Source organism: Garra rufa, chromosome 14 (assembly GCF_049309525.1).
Source record: "Garra rufa chromosome 14, GarRuf1.0, whole genome shotgun sequence".
Lineage (NCBI taxonomy): Eukaryota > Metazoa > Chordata > Actinopteri > Cypriniformes > Cyprinidae > Garra > Garra rufa.
In genome coordinates, this window is record NC_133374.1 from 5,033,101 (window position 1) to 5,046,980 (window position 13,880).

At 35.4% G+C, this 13,880-nt stretch overlaps 1 protein-coding gene across 1 annotated transcript; it reads right to left on the reverse strand.

Moving 5' to 3' along the window:
- Positions 1-399: 399 nt before the first annotated feature.
- On the reverse strand, positions 400-13,807 carry LOC141285253 (uncharacterized). The gene is made up of 5 exons (XM_073818290.1): positions 13,659-13,807; positions 8,554-8,681; positions 7,788-8,456; positions 3,922-4,002; positions 400-3,647 (listed from the first exon to the last, which is right to left on the reverse strand). The coding sequence occupies exons 2-5, from the start codon at positions 8,636-8,638 to the stop codon at positions 2,647-2,649; spliced, it is 1,836 nt and encodes a 611-aa protein (XP_073674391.1). The 5' UTR covers positions 8,639-8,681; positions 13,659-13,807; the 3' UTR covers positions 400-2,646.
- Between the last annotated feature and the right edge of the window lie 73 nt (positions 13,808-13,880).

The window sequence follows — 13,880 nt, forward strand, 5'->3', positions numbered from 1 at the left end:
ATAGTAGAGTACACTCTTAAAACTAAAGGTGCTTTAAAAGGTTCTTCCCAGTGATCCCATAGAAGAACCATTTTTGGCTCCACAAAGAACCATCTCTTTCTTACCTTTTTATAATCTAAAGAACCTTCTTTCGCCACAAAGAACCTTTTGTGAAACAGAAAGGTCCTTCAGATGTTAAAGGTTCTTTATGGAACCATTTAGACAAAAAAGATTCTTCTATGGCATCGTGTAGCACCTTCATTTTTAAGAGTGTATGTTGCATAAAAATGCATGGATGCAAAGTCCATTTCCATCTGCATAAAAATAATATAAAGGTAACACAAAACAAAAACCTAACAATCAGAAAGTATCTTATGACATAAACACAAAATTGAAGATAAGTCAAATTAAGACGATCAATTTTGTGATCGTATTCTTATATTTATTTATTCTTTCATTTGTAGCTTTTATTTGTAGTCTCTTTTTGGTAGACATTTGGTAAGACAGAATAAATTAGACAGAATAAAAATCATAAATGTAGTTTCTACTGCCCATTAAAAACACAGAACACAAAACTAGTTCATAGAGCTAGTTTATTTTGAACAAAACCACATTTGTGAACCTGGACCACAAAACCAGTCTTAAGTAGCACGGATATATTTGTAGCAATAGCCGAAAATACATTGTATGGGTCAAAATGAGCAATTCTTTCTTTTATGCCAAAATCATTAGGATACTAAGTAAAGATCATGTTTGAAGATATTTTGCAAATTTCCTACTGTAAACTTAATTTTTGATTAGTAATATGCATTGCTAAGAAGTTAATTTCAACAACTTTAAAGGTGATTTTCTCAATATTTAGATTTTTTGCACCATCAGATTTCAGATTTTCAAATAGTTGTATTTTGGCCAAATATTGTCCTATCCTAACAAACCATACATCAATTGAAAGCTTATTTATTCAATTTGAAAACTTGGCCCAGGGTCACATTTGCTTTGTATGAATCTCATATTATTCACTTTAAAGCACTGCAGAACCTTAGAGCCTTAGATTTGGCAAAACTCCTAAAGTCACATCTACATGGTTATAATATTGTTTATCAAATCTTCCTAACAGCTTTACAGCCTAATTTGGTTTCTTCTTATTGTGACCCTGGACCACAAAACCAGTCATAAGGTTAAATTTTACAAAACTGAGATATATACATCATATGAAAGCTCAATAAATAAGCTTTCTATTGACATATAGTTTGTTAGGATAGGACAATATTTGGCCGAGATACGTCTATTTGAAAATCTGAAATCTAAGGGTGCAAAAAATCAAAATACTGAGAAAAACACCTTTAAAGTTGTCCAAATTAAGTTCTTAGCAATGCATATTACTAATCAAAAATTACATTTTGATAGGTTTACAGTAGGAATTTTACAAAAAATCTTCATGGAACATGATCTTTACTTAATTTCCTAATGATTTTTGGCATAAAAGAAAAATCAATAATTTTGACCCATATAATGTATTTTTGGCTATTGCTACAAATATACCCCAGCGACTTAAGACTGGTTTTGTGGTCCAGGGTCACATATAGTAGGTTAATGCTTTGTTCAACTTTACATTTCACTGATTAAAATTTGCAAAGTAAAAACTGTTTTTTCATTTCAAAATCTAGTCAGCACAGCTGCGATGGGAATAAATGTGAATATAAAAGTCTTAAGAACCTCTACAGAAACTTTGCTATAAATTACTCTATGTGAAAGAAGTGTGAGAAACTGATGGTTTGGTTGATGCTTTTCCATGTAAGAAAACTTGGTATGTACAATACCAGTCTGAAGCTGATAATGCTTTCTATTTATTTGATCCAAAGTGCAACAAAAGCAGTAATATTGTGAAATATTTTTACTATTTCAAATAACTGCTTTCTATTTGCATTCATTTATAATGTAATTTACTCCTGCAATTTCAAAGCTGAATTTTTAACATAATTACTACAGTCACATGATCCTTCAGAAATCATTCTAATATTGTTATTTGCTGCTTAAAAAAAAACAGTGAAAAAAGCTTTTTTTTAGGTTTCTTTGATGAATAGAAAGTTCAGAAGATCAGCATTTATCTGAAACAGAAATCTTTTTTTTATATTATAAACGCCTTTATCATCACTTTTGATCAATTTAAAGCATCCTTGCTAAATCTTTCCCAAAGAAAAAAATATATATACTGACTCCAAGCTTTTGAATGGATTAGTGTATGTTACAAAACCGTTTTATTTCAGATAAATGCTGATCTTTGGATCTTTCTATTCATCAAAGAATCCTAAAAAGATCTACTCAACTATTTTAAATATTGCTAATGATAATGTTTCTTGAGCAGAAAATGATTTCTGAAGGATCATGTGACACTAAAGACTGGAGTATAGATGCTCAAAATTCAGTTTTGAAATCACAGGAATAAATTACATTTTAAAATATATTCAAATAGAAATCGGTTATTTGAAATAGTAAAATTATTTCTGTTTTTGCAGTACTTTAAATTAAATAAACACAGGCTTGGTGAGCAGAAGAGGCGTCTTTAAAAAGCATTAAAAATCTTACTGTTCAAATACTTTTGACTTGTAGTTGATGTGCGTATTTAACAATATTATAAGCAAAACTTTTGTTGCAATGTGAACACTACTAAGGTTTTTCTTCAGTATGAACATGCAGATGACGTATTAAACTTGATGCCTCCACAAAACTCTTTCCACACTGCGGACACATGTATGGTTTCTCTCCAGTGTGGAGCATTATGTGCCTGTCGAGGTGTCCTTTTTGCGTGAAACTATTTTCACAATGAGGGCACGCGTATGGTCTCTCCCCAGTATGAACTCTTAAGTGTCTCTTCAGATTCTGTTTATCCGTGAAACACTTTGCACACTGAGAGCAGCTGAAAGACTTGATCTTAAAGGCCTGATGGTAAAATTTGATGTGCTTGCTAAGGTGTGCTTTTTCCGCAAAACTCTTTCCACAATCAGGGCAGGTGTTTGGTTTCTCTCCAGTGTGGCGTCTTAGGTGTATCTTAAGTCTGTATTCATTTGGACAGACCTTTCCACACTCAGTGCAGGTGTACGACGTCGGTCCGATATGCATTCTTATGTGCTTGGCAAGATGCTGTTTTTCTGTAAAACTCTTTCCACACTGAGGGCAGGTGTATGGTTTCTCTCCAGTGTGGATTTTTAAGTGTCTATTAAGTCTGCATTTAAATGCATAGCTCTTTCCACAATGAGAGCAGGTGAAACAATGCTTTTCTCCAGTGTGAATTCTTGAGTGGTTCTTCAGGCTCTCTCTACTTGCAAAACCGCGTCCACACTGATCGCATTCGAAAGGCCTTTCTCCAGTGTGAACTCTTATGTGGCATGTAAGGTGTTTGTTTAGTATGAAACTCTTTCCGCAATCGTGGCAGGTGTATGGTTTTTCTCCAGTGTGAGTTTTTAAGTGATACTCGAGGTTCTCTTGACGGGTATAATTCTTTTCACACTGAGGACATTTTAAAGACTTTCTGGCTTTTGCTCTTTGAGTTCTCTTTCGTGAGACATTCTTTACATGAAAGGTGTCTTTTGCATTTAAGAGACTTTGAGGTTTCTCACACCACTCCACTTCGTTCGGTTCCTGGGGTTCTTCTTTGACCTCCATCAGATCTGGAAAAAAAAGCTAAAACGTTTTAAAAATCAAATGCAATCTGAATCTAAATGTAACAAAACTAAACAACAGAGATCTTTGACTGGATAAAGTAAATTCTGATATTAATACAATCAAAGTACACCGTTCAAAAGTTTTAGTTTAATAGTCAAATGCATTTTTAATTAGGTGCAATTTCACAACTCTTTATTTTCTAACTACAGCTATAAAACCTTGCTTTGCTACCTTAATGTTTGTCAGAAGTACCTGATCAAAATCAAAAGGGACACCAACCTGGAAGTTCCTCAGTGTTTTCATGTATGTTCATGGTTCTGGATAACTGTGTGAATTGCGATCCCTGTGTGAAGACCAAATCTGCTGAGCAAAACATCAAACATAAGTCAACGAATTGATAGTTTCTATAATTTTAACGATATTTCTGTTTTTGTTTTCTTTGCAGACAAACTGTATTGCCATAAACAGTTAAAGTCAAATGTTTACATACACCTCGCAGAATTTGCGAAATGTTAATTATTTTACCAGAATAAGACGGATCATACAAAATGCATGTTATTTTTATTTAGTACTGATCTGAATAAGATATTTTATATAAATATCTGTTTACATATAGTCCACAAGAGAAATAATAGTTGAATTTAAAAGTTTAAAAGTTTACATACTCTTGATTCTTCATATGGTTTTATTACCTGAATGATCCACAGCTGTTTTTTGCTTTTGTTTAGTGATAGTTGTTGCCTTATTTGAGTCCCTTATTTGTCCTGAACAGTTAAACTGTCTGCTGTTCTTCAGAAAAATGCATCTCAGTCTCCCAAATTCTTTGTTTTTTTCATACCACAAAGTGTTTGAACCGTTTCCAACAATGACTGTATGATTTTGAGATCCATCTTTTCACACTGAGGACAATTGAGAGACTCATATGCAACTATTAAAGAAGGTTCAAACGCTCACCGATGCTTCAGAAGGAAATATGATGCACTAAAAGCCGGGGGTGAAAACTTTTGAACAGAATGAAGATGTTTACATTTTTCTTACTTTCGCTAAGTATCATATTTTTAACATTTAGTACTTCAGAAGCTACAGAAGATACTAACATGTTTCCCAGAAGGCAAAATAAGTTAAATAAGTTTTTCACCCCGGCTCTTAATGCATTGTTTTTCCTTCTGGAGCATCAGTGAGTGTTTGAACCTTCTGTAATAGTTGCATATGAGTCCCTCAGTCATTTTTGGAAAGGGTTAGAATACAAAAAAATGCTGAAAAACTGATTTTTCTGAAGAACAGCAGGCAGTTGAACTGTTCAGGACAAACAAGGGACTCATGAACAACTATTACTAAACAAAAAAACACAGCTGTGGATTATTCAGGTAACAACACAGTATTAAGAATCAAGCGTATGAAAACTTTTGAACAGGGTCATTTTTATAAATTCAATTATTTTCTCAGGTCAGTACTAAATAAACAGCAGCATGAATTTTATGAACCCTCTAATTTTGGTAAAACAATTAACATTTGGTAGACTCTGTAAGATGTATGTAAACTTTTGACTTCAACTGTATATAATTGTATTCATATATTGGTTGAAAATCCAATCACATATGAAGACAAAAACCAAAACAAGCAAAAACTGGAAAGAACACAAAATCCATTAAACTTTAGAGCAAAAAAATATTCATAATGCAAATTAATGAGTCAAAATAGATTACTCTGAAACATAAAATATATATTCTAGGTTATTTAAAATAAGTAAGCTTATTTGCTGTTATAAGTAATCATACATTCACTATGTGCATCCGTTTTATTTTGCAGACGATTTTATTAAAAAAAAAGTACAGGGGTCTGTATATAGACATTACATAGAGAAAATTTAATTTTAACATCCAAACACTTATTAGTTATATCACATATATTCTTATTTTAACGAAGAGATGTCTTACCAGTTGTATTCTTCCCGCATATGTACAAATACTACACACTGTCGTAAACGCGCTCCGTTGTCGTAAACATCCACCGTAACGCGTCTGCTGGTGTTGCATGGAAGAGGGAAAGCCGAAAAACGCGCGTCTTCCTCCGGATGGCGCTGAATGTCTGTTCCATTCTCTGATATTTTAAAGGGTTCCACTGATAAACTGATAACCTTTGTTCATTAAGCATTTAAGAATTATTTGTATAAATGTTACAAAATAACAAGGCCATCAAGTTTAACTGGGTCTCTTAAAGTTCAGTTTTCACCTCATTCATTATGATTATGGTGATATTTTACATAAAAGATATAATCCAATTTATAAAATAACCCAGTTCAAAAGTTTACATGTACTTGATTCTTAATATGGTTTCATTGCATGAATGAATAGTTGTTCATGAGTCCCTTTTTGCCTGCTGTCAGGGGCGCCGCTAAGGGGGGGAAAGTTAGGACAATTCTAAGGGCCCACGCCCTTTAGGGGCCCCCAGAGATCTGCTTTGGTGTGGTAGGGCACTGAGGACAACTGAGAGACTCATATGCAACTATTACAGAAGGTTCAGGTGCTCACTGATTCTTCAGAAGGAAAAACTATGCATTAAGAGCCGGGGGTGAAAACTTTTGAACAGAATGTCATATTGATACCTACAAAACGATACCTTTAAAATAAGCAATTTTATAGCTATCAATATATATATATATATATATATATATATATATGTGTGTGTGTGTGTGTGTGTGTGTGTGTGTGTGCGTGTGTGTGTTTGTGCTGGGATGCTGGTTTTAGCTGGTTTTTTTCTGGTTTATGCTGGTATTTTGCTGGTTTATGCTGGTCCTTGGCTGGTTTATGCTGGTATTTTGCTGGTATATGTTGGTTTTTTGCTGGTTTATGCTGGTACTTTTCTGGTTTATGCTGATATTTTGCTGGTTTGTGTTGGTCCTTAGCTGGTTTATGTTGGTATTTTGCTGGTTTATGTTGGTCCTTTGCTGGTTTATGCTGGTCCTTAGCTGGTTTTTGTTAGTATTTTGCTGGTTTATGTTGGTCCTTGGCTGGTTTATGCTGGTATTTGTTTTTTTGCTGGTTTATGTTGGTCCTTAGCTGGTTTATGTTGGTATTTTGCTGGTTTATGCTGGTACTTTTCTGGTTTATGCTGATATTTTGCTGGTTTGTGTTGGCCCTTAGCTGGTTTATGTTGGCATTTTGCTGGTTTATGCTGGTATTTTGCTGGTTTATGTTGGTCCTTTGCTGGTTTATGCTGGTCCTTAGCTGGTTTTTGTTGGTATTTTGCTGGTTTATGTTGGTCCTTGGCTGGTTTATGCTGGTATTTGTTTTTTTTGCTGGTTTATGCTGGTACTTTTCTGGTTTATGCTGGTATTTTGCTAGTTTATGCTGGTCCTTAGCTGGTTTGTGTTGGTATTTTGCTGGTTTATGCTGGTATTTTGCTGGTTTATGCTGGCATTTTGCTGGTTTATGCTGGTCCTTAGCTGGTAGTTGTTGGCATTTTGTTGGTTTATGCTGGTATTTTGCTGGTTTATGCTGGTCCTTAGCTGGTTTATGCTGGTATTTTGCTGGTTTATGCTGGCCCTTTACTGGTTTACACTGGTCCATGACCAGCTAAGAACCAACATAAACCAGCAAAGGACCAGCATAAACCAGCTAAAACCAGCATCCCAACACCTAAACATACCTAACCAGCATATGCTGGTTTTTTCAACAGATTATGTAAATCACATTTCTTTACGGCTACGGAGCAAATACATTATTATCATACATACGAATCAGTTAATCTACTAGTATTTTTCTCTTCATTGCATTGGTTGAGAACAAATTAAGAAGCATTACAAGATATCATTTCAATTTGGGTTTATTATTAATATATTCAAAATATAAATTCTCAACATTAGCCTTTTTTTATATCCTCACGGACATAGATCACTATGTAGAAAACAATAAAGCTCCTCCAAGACTCACAGCAATACCTTTCTGTTTTATTTCTCACAAATTCTACACTTGGCCAATAGTAAATGATATGAATGTATCTATTTTTAGCAAGACCTACTTAGTACCGCTCTTAAGTCTCTCTAGTTTTCACCTCTGCATTCACAAAACTATGATATAGAGTTTCTAAATCTCTCTATTTTATCTTATATGTATTTGACATGAAAACGAATATTGCTCACATGCAATATTTTCTCATATGAGTGAGAAGGTTTGATGATTGCGTAAAACTCTTCCCACACTGAGTACAGTGGTACGGCTTCTCTCCAGTATGAACTCGCTCATGCTTTTTCAGGTGTTCAGACTGAATGAAACTCTTGTCACAATATGAGCACTTGTAAGGTTTTTCTCCAGTATGAATTCGTTGGTGCTCTTTCAGGCGGTCAGCTCTAGTAAAGCTCTTCCCACACTCACAACACACATGATCTTTTACTTCATTATGTATTTTCTGGTGCTGTTTACAGTGATTCAGCCTTAAAAAACTCTTTCCACAGAAAGAACACACATGAGGCTTCTCATCTGAATGAACTTTCATGTGTTGTTTTAGATTTACTGGTGCATGAAATGTTTTACCACACTGATCACAGCTAAACAGCTTTTCTCCAGAGTGAACGTGCAGATGATAACTGAGACTTGCTGCTGCAGTAAAACTCTTTCCACACTGTGAGCAGGTGTACGGTTTCTCTCCAGTGTGGATTCTCATGTGCACATTAAGGTGTCCATTGTCTCTGAAACTCTTTCCACACTGTGAGCAGATGAGCAGCTGTTTGGCTTTTTTTCTTGAAGCTTTGATTTTACAATGTTCCTCTTCCACCACACGCACCTCAGGTCTTTGCTGCATTACTTCAATCCAGTCTAAAATAAACAAAATATGTGTTGAAAATAAAGATGATCTTTGTCACGTTAATGTTTCTCAGCAGTTAACAATGAAGAATCATTAATAGACACCAACCTGTTTGTTCCTCAGTATCTTCATGTTTTATTCTGGATGGTTCTGGATCACTCATGTCTTTAATCTCCTCTTCAACAAACTCCATCTTTAGCAGTCACACAGATTTCAGCTGCCGCACAGGACCCGATCTGGAGAAATCAAACACAAGTTACTGAATTTATACTGCATTACTTTATACACATAACACATATAAGTTTGCTGTTCAAAATATAAAGCATATTAGCCATTCGTCACACAGCCAACAATATTCACAATGCACAATGGAAACTTTATTAAAAAGCTGAGGTTAGAAACCAGAAGTAAAATGCAAAGAGATCCATTTTTAGATTTACACAATATAAACACGCTGAATTAAGTCTGAGCAAATCACATTTACACAATATACAGGTGCATCTCAATAAATTTGAATGTCGTGGAAAAGTTTATTTATTTTAGTACTTAAATTGTGAAACTTGTGTATTAAATAAATTCAATGCACACAGTCTGAAGTAGTTTAAGTCTTTGGTTCTTTTAATTGTGATGATTTGGCTCACATTTAACAAAAACCCACCAATTCACTATCTCAAAAAATTAGAATATGATGACGTGCCAATCAGCTAATCAACTCAAAACACCTGCAAAGGTTTCCTGAGCCTTTAAAATGGTCTCGGTTTGGTTCACTAGGCCAGTAGTTCTCAATCCTGGTCCTGAAGGACCCCTGCTCTGCACATTTTGCATGTCTCCCTTACTTAACACACCTGATTGAGATCTTCAGCTCATTAGTAGAGATCCATTAACTGAACTAACAAGCTGAAGATCTCAATCAGGTGTGTTAAATAAAGGAGACATGCAAAATGTGCAGAGCAGGGGTCCTTCAGGACCAGGATTGAGAACCACTGCACTAGGCTACACAATCATGGGGAAGACTGTTGATCTGACAGCTGTCCAGAAGATAATCATTGACACCCTTCACAAGGAGGGTAAGCCACAAACATTCATTGCCAAAGAAGCTGGCTGTTCACAGAGTGCTGTATCCAAGCATATTAACAGAAAGTTGAGTGGAAGGAAAAAGTGTGGAAGAAAAAGATGCACAACCAACCGAGAGAACTGCAGCCTTGAGAAGCTTGTTAAGCAAAATGGATGTTTTGCACTGTGGCCCAGTGGTCCAAAGTCCTCTTTTCAGATGAGAGCAAGTTTTGTATTTCATTTGGAAACCAAGGTCCTACAGTCTGAAGGAAGGGTGGAGAAGCTCATAGCCAAAGTTGCTTGAAGTCCAGTGTTAAGTTTCCACAGTCTGTGATGATTTTGGGTGCAATGTCATCTGCCGGTGTTGGACCACTGCACCCGTTTACCAAGAAATTTTAAAGCACTTAATGCTTCCTTCTGCAGACCAGCTTTTTAAAGATGCTGATTTCATTTTCCAGCAGGATTTGGCACCTGCCCAAACTGCCAATAGCACCAAAAGTTAGTTTAATGGCCATGGTGTTGGTGTGCTTGACTGGCCAGCAAACTCACCAGAGAATCTATGGGGTATTGTCAAGAGGAAAATGAGAAACAAGAGACCAAAAAATGCAGATGAGCTGAAGGCCACTGTCAAAGAAACCTGGGCTTCCATACCACCTCAGCAGTGCCACAGACTGATCACCTCCATGCCACACTAAATTGAGGCAGTAATTAAAGCAAAAGGAGCCCCTACCAAGTATTGAGTAGATATACTGTAAATCAACATTCTTTCCAGAAGGCCAACAATTCACTAAAAATGTATTTTTATTGGTCGCATGAAGTATTCTAATTTATTGAGATAATAAATAGGTGGGTTTTTGTTAAATGTGAGCCAAATCATGACAATTAAAAGAACCAAACTATTTGAGTCTGTGTGCACTAAATTTAATACACAAGTTTCACAATTTGAGTTGAATTACTGAAATAAATTAACTTTTCCATGACATTCTGATTTATTAAGATGCACCTGTAAACATCAATCCTTACATTACAAAAGAAACACCGTTTATAAAAAAAAAAAAAACGAATTAGAAAAACTCACTACCAACATCTTATACTCTAATAATTAATCAAAACATACGGCATCCAAGGAAAATATACAACATGACAAACTCTTTAGCGTATTAATAAAGTTACAAGATATTTTAGTTGATTTAAAAACATAAATACTCAACATTAGTGTTTCTTTAGATTCTCACAGACATATGTGACCCTGGACCACAAAACCAGTCATAAGGTTAAATTTTTACAAAACTGAGATATATACATCATATGAAAGTTCAATAAATAAGCTTTCTATTGATATATGGTTTGTTGGGATGGGACAATATTTGGCCGAGATACATCTATTTGAAAATCTGGAATCTGAGGGTGCAAAAAAATCTAAATACTGAGAAAATCACCTTTAAAGTTGTCCAAATTAAGTTCTTAACAATGCATATTACTAATCAAAAATTACATTTTGATATATTTATAAAAGGAATTTTACAAAAAATCTTCATGGAACATGATCTTTACTTAATTTCCTAATGATTTTTGGCATAAAAGAAAAATCAATAATTTTGACCCATACTGTGTAGCAGTTTTGTAGCAATTGGCTATTGCTACAAATATACCCCAGTGACTTAAGACTGGTTTTGTGGGCCAGGGTCACATATATAGATCACTTTGTAGAAAACAATAAAGCACTACACTGTAAAAAAAAGTTTTCACCAGATTCAACTTAAAACTCTAAGTTCAGCAGCTGCCTTAAAATTAAGTTAAATCAGCTTAAAACAACAAGTCATTTTAACTTAATACAATAAAAATGAGTTGATTTAACTTGCGAGTTGAAATGACTTAAGTTGATTTAACTTGAATTTTAAGGCAGCTGCTAAACTTAAGTTTTTAAGTTGAAACTGGTGATAACTTTTTACAGTGTATGTTTCGGTTTTATTTCTCAGAAATTTTAGACTTGGCAAATTGTAAAGTAAGTTGTAATTTGACTGAAGTTGTAAATTGTAAGTTAAGTCTTTCTAGTTTTCACCTCCAGATTTACAAAACTATTAGGGCCGGGACTTTAACGCGTTAATTTAGATTAATTAATTACACAAAAATAACGCGTTAAAATGTTTTAACGCATTTTAATTGCACTTAGTTTTGCACCGCGGAACGTTTCTTACTGGATGAGATTCCGCGGACCGATTATACTGGAGCACCAACTAGCGTTTAGACAAGCTGCGTCCGTCCTAAATAGTATTGTATGTCCCAAATCGTAGTATGTTTAAAAAATTATTCCAAAGATTCCCGGATGGTCTACTACTTAACGATCAATGCACACTCTTAACAGCTAATATTGCACACACACTGCGCCGTGAACGAGGATTCGATTAGAACTACAAACTAGGGCTGTCCCCGACTATGAATTTTCATAGTCGAATCAGAATTTTCGAATCTTTCTATAGTCGACCGATAGTCGAATCATCTAGGCTTATGTGCGTGTGTGAATGGGTTGGGAGGGGCACGACACTATAGTCAGCAGGAGGGTAAAACTATTTTTATTTTATTTTATAAGCGACCAAAACTGCCTGCCAACTGACAGACAAACTTATTTAGGTTTAAATAAAAACACAGAACGCGTCTTTTAGTTCTAAAAACGCGAGGCGCACAGCACTGCATTTTTGGTGACTTTTAATGAAAGAGCAGTGTGCTGCGGTTTTTTTATGTTGCTAAGCAACGACCAAAACAGCTGTCCTGTCAGTCAATTCAAAGGATTATAGCGCGAGCGCTCTAAAATCTTAGTTTTTTGCTGTTAAGTAAACTGTCATATTAGCAGAAACCCTAAATAATACAGCTCCGGGTTACCCACGATAGACACCAAAGGTTTCTCCTCCATTTCTTGGAGTCTCCGGACTTTTTAAGCAACGGTAAACTTTCGCCATCACAACAGAAGGCCCGCCTCTCCATTCATTCGATTGGAAAATGGAAAAGAACGCGAATGACGTTGGGCGTTTTTCCGCTCAGAGTTGATTTTTTTTTTTCAACTTCAGGCGCTCAGAGCGCTCCTGCAAAACGCGAGGCGCAGCAGGCGGCGAAAACAGGGTGCAGAACGCTCACTGCCAACAGAAAACCATTCAAAAGAGGCGCCTCCAACTGCAAAAACGCGTTCGGTGTGATCGCCGCCTAATCCCTGCCGTCAAGATGGTCCTCATCTCGTCATGCATCAGGGAAAGTGAAAATTAAATTAGTCACAGGGGTGGTTGGATTTATTCACAAACACGTTAAAAATATTTATTGAACGCTTCTTTCTTTTCACTTTTGTTTTTACTGCATTATCATAATCAAAGGCTGTATATAACTTAATATAACCGTACAAAACCAGTAGTTCTGTGTGCAATTAGACATTGAGCACCCCCATATTGGCAAAATGGTATGATGCTCGTTTCACCCGCGAAGATTCGACTGTGAGATCGGTGGTCGAATCAGGCTCCGCATATCGATGCATCGAATCTTCGACTATTCGGGGACAGCCCTACTACAAACACGCATAAAAAGTGTTAAAAAACTACAAACATGGAGGATATACGCGACCAACGGACAGGTAGAGAAAGGGGTTTACGTGATAAATAATCAGTGTGTAACCTGATAAAAAATATTTTTTAAATGTTATCGGCGTTATATTCCATGTGCAGCAACATTTATAATGATAGGTTTGGTCATTAACGTTTAAATGCATAATTAAGCAAACACAAGAGCAGAGTTCTCGGCATGAAAGACTTGTTAAAGAACTTGCCTCTTGCTACACTTAATGGCAATATTGCATTGGTCTGTTGGACTTGGTTGAACAAAAATAAACAATATTTTGTTGCTTAAGCTTATGTATTCAGTCATTATTCAATGGTATACTAAAAATCCATGTAAAAATCTTAATTCTTACTGTTCTCAGGTCAAATATTTATATGCGATTAAAATGCGATTAATTTCGATTAATTAATTACAAAGCCTCTAATTAATTAGATTAAATTTTTTAATCGAGTCCCGGCCCTAAAAACTATATGATATACCGTTTCTTTAAGACAAACTCTGTGTTTTATCACACACAATTTACTTTTAATGTATTTGACATTAAAAAGAATGTTGCTCACTTGCAATATTTTCTCATATGAGTGAGAAGGTTTGATGATCGTGTCAAACTCTTTCCACACGGAGTACAGTGGTATGGCTTCTCTCCAGTATGAACTCGCTCATGTACTTTCAGATTTCCAGATTTGCCAATTGAAAAGCCATTTGTTCCCTGTTTTTGCCTCATTCATTATGATGATGTCTGAGATCTTTTGTAAATTGGCACATTAAGCACATTTCATTGT